Source organism: Erpetoichthys calabaricus, chromosome 4 (assembly GCF_900747795.2).
Source record: "Erpetoichthys calabaricus chromosome 4, fErpCal1.3, whole genome shotgun sequence".
Lineage (NCBI taxonomy): Eukaryota > Metazoa > Chordata > Cladistia > Polypteriformes > Polypteridae > Erpetoichthys > Erpetoichthys calabaricus.
In genome coordinates, this window is record NC_041397.2 from 37982219 (window position 1) to 37983919 (window position 1701).

Genomic DNA, 1701 nt, shown 5'->3' on the forward strand with positions numbered 1-1701 from the left:
TTATTAAGTGTTAGGTTCATTATAAAAGAGGCGGGAAGTCATGACGTAATTTGGCCAAAAATGTCGAAGAGAACAGCTGTAATTAGATAATTCATCGAGAGGTAAAGGACTAGCTCTAACGAGGGCGTCTTAAATAAATAAAAGCACGGTCTGAGGCCAAAACACTGGAAGCTTGTAAGTAAACTATCTCAATTAGATCCTATTCGCATATTCAAGGTAGGTGTGTTATTCAAACTCTTTAGTGAATGTTACCGATGATTAATTTTATTTTTGTTCTCAAGTCTTCTCTCGTTAAACAGGTGGACCGCAGATGAATTCACAACAAGCAGCACTGTCGGGCGTCTCGAATGCAACTATCGGCAGATCTCTTGGATTTTACATCAGAGGATTTTCTTCTCTCCAGCAGAGTGATCATTATTTCATTTTTTTGCTGGTGTTATATATTGGTACACTACTGGCAAATATCCTGATTATGTCGATAATTTGGTTTACGGAGAGCCTGCACACACCGAAATACATCGCTGTTTTTAGCTTAGCGGTAGTGGATGTGAGCTACAGTACAGCGCTAATTCCAAAAGCCTTTGAAACTTTTATCTTTAACTCCAGATTTGTCTTTTATGACGCTTGTTTAACTCAGATGTTTTTTGTACACTATTTTTCAGCGATGGAGTCGTTGGCTTTGTCTGTATTGGCTTATGACAGATTCATTGCCATTTGCTTCCCTTTAAGGTGCAATACAATTAACACTAACCGAAGAATGTTTTTAATTGTCATAATATCCTGGACGATTCCCTTTGTTGTTGTTGTTGTGTCTGTATCTTTAATATTCCGCTTGTCTTTTTGCAGATCTGTAATCATTAACAGTTACTTTTGCGATTACGGACCGTTGTTTAAAAGTGCTTGCAACGATTATTCTGCTAATTGGTTTATGGCTGCATTATATATTGTTGCGCTATTCTTCGTCCCTTTAGCATTTATTTTGATTTCATATGCTTGTATTGTGGTTTCCATTATGAAAATCACCTCCAAAATCGGAAGAATGAAAGCGTTCAAAACCTGCACTGCTCATTTAACCCTGGTCGCTATTTTCTACACCCCGCTTTTAGTAACTTATATTATCGCCTGGGTGAATGTGACGATCGACACGGATACAAGAATTTTTAATTCATCCTTATCGTCTTGCATTCCACCGCTCATCAATCCTATTATATACACCTTAAAAACAGAAGACATCACGAATCAAATTAAAAAATATATAAGAAGTAAAAAAGTTAGTATTTTCCGTTAAACTAATGCATTTTTTATTATGTAGTAATTTTTGGACAACACAACTGCAAATTATATTTAAATTACGTAATCAATGTGAATAGAATAGCAAATTATAGGTATGTGAAATGTACTATCTTATAAACCTGGTAGCAAGTCACTTTATCATGCTTGCTAATATATATATAACATATTTGCTAATATAAAGGAACATTTTTCAGGACGAATAATGCAAATATTAATATTTATTTAACTTTCTCAAATCTTAGACCTCTTTGAAGAATAGAGTTCTACAGTTTTAAACTTTGGACCCGACAAGTAAGAGTTAGACTTGGTTTATTCTCATAGTTCTTCTCACTTTTTGCTTTTAATTCAGTTAAGACTCTATAAAGGTTCTTTAACTGAAAATAACATGACATAACATAAAAATAACAT

The 1701-nt window shown here is 34.2% G+C and overlaps 1 protein-coding gene across 1 annotated transcript; it reads left to right on the plus strand.

Annotated features, from left to right (window-relative positions):
• The first annotated feature begins 304 nt into the window (after positions 1 to 304).
• Positions 305 to 1415, plus strand: LOC114651004 (putative gustatory receptor clone PTE01). Its single transcript, XM_028800958.2, has one exon. The coding sequence runs from the start codon at positions 311 to 313 to the stop codon at positions 1286 to 1288; it is 978 nt and encodes a 325-aa protein (XP_028656791.1). The 5' UTR covers positions 305 to 310; the 3' UTR covers positions 1289 to 1415.
• The last annotated feature ends 286 nt before the right edge of the window (positions 1416 to 1701 follow it).

What these genes read in the sequence shown, in the direction of transcription:
- LOC114651004 (XM_028800958.2), top strand. Translation starts at nt 311, where the DNA reads ATGAATTCACAACAAGCAGCACTGTCGGGCGTCTCGAATGCAACTATC.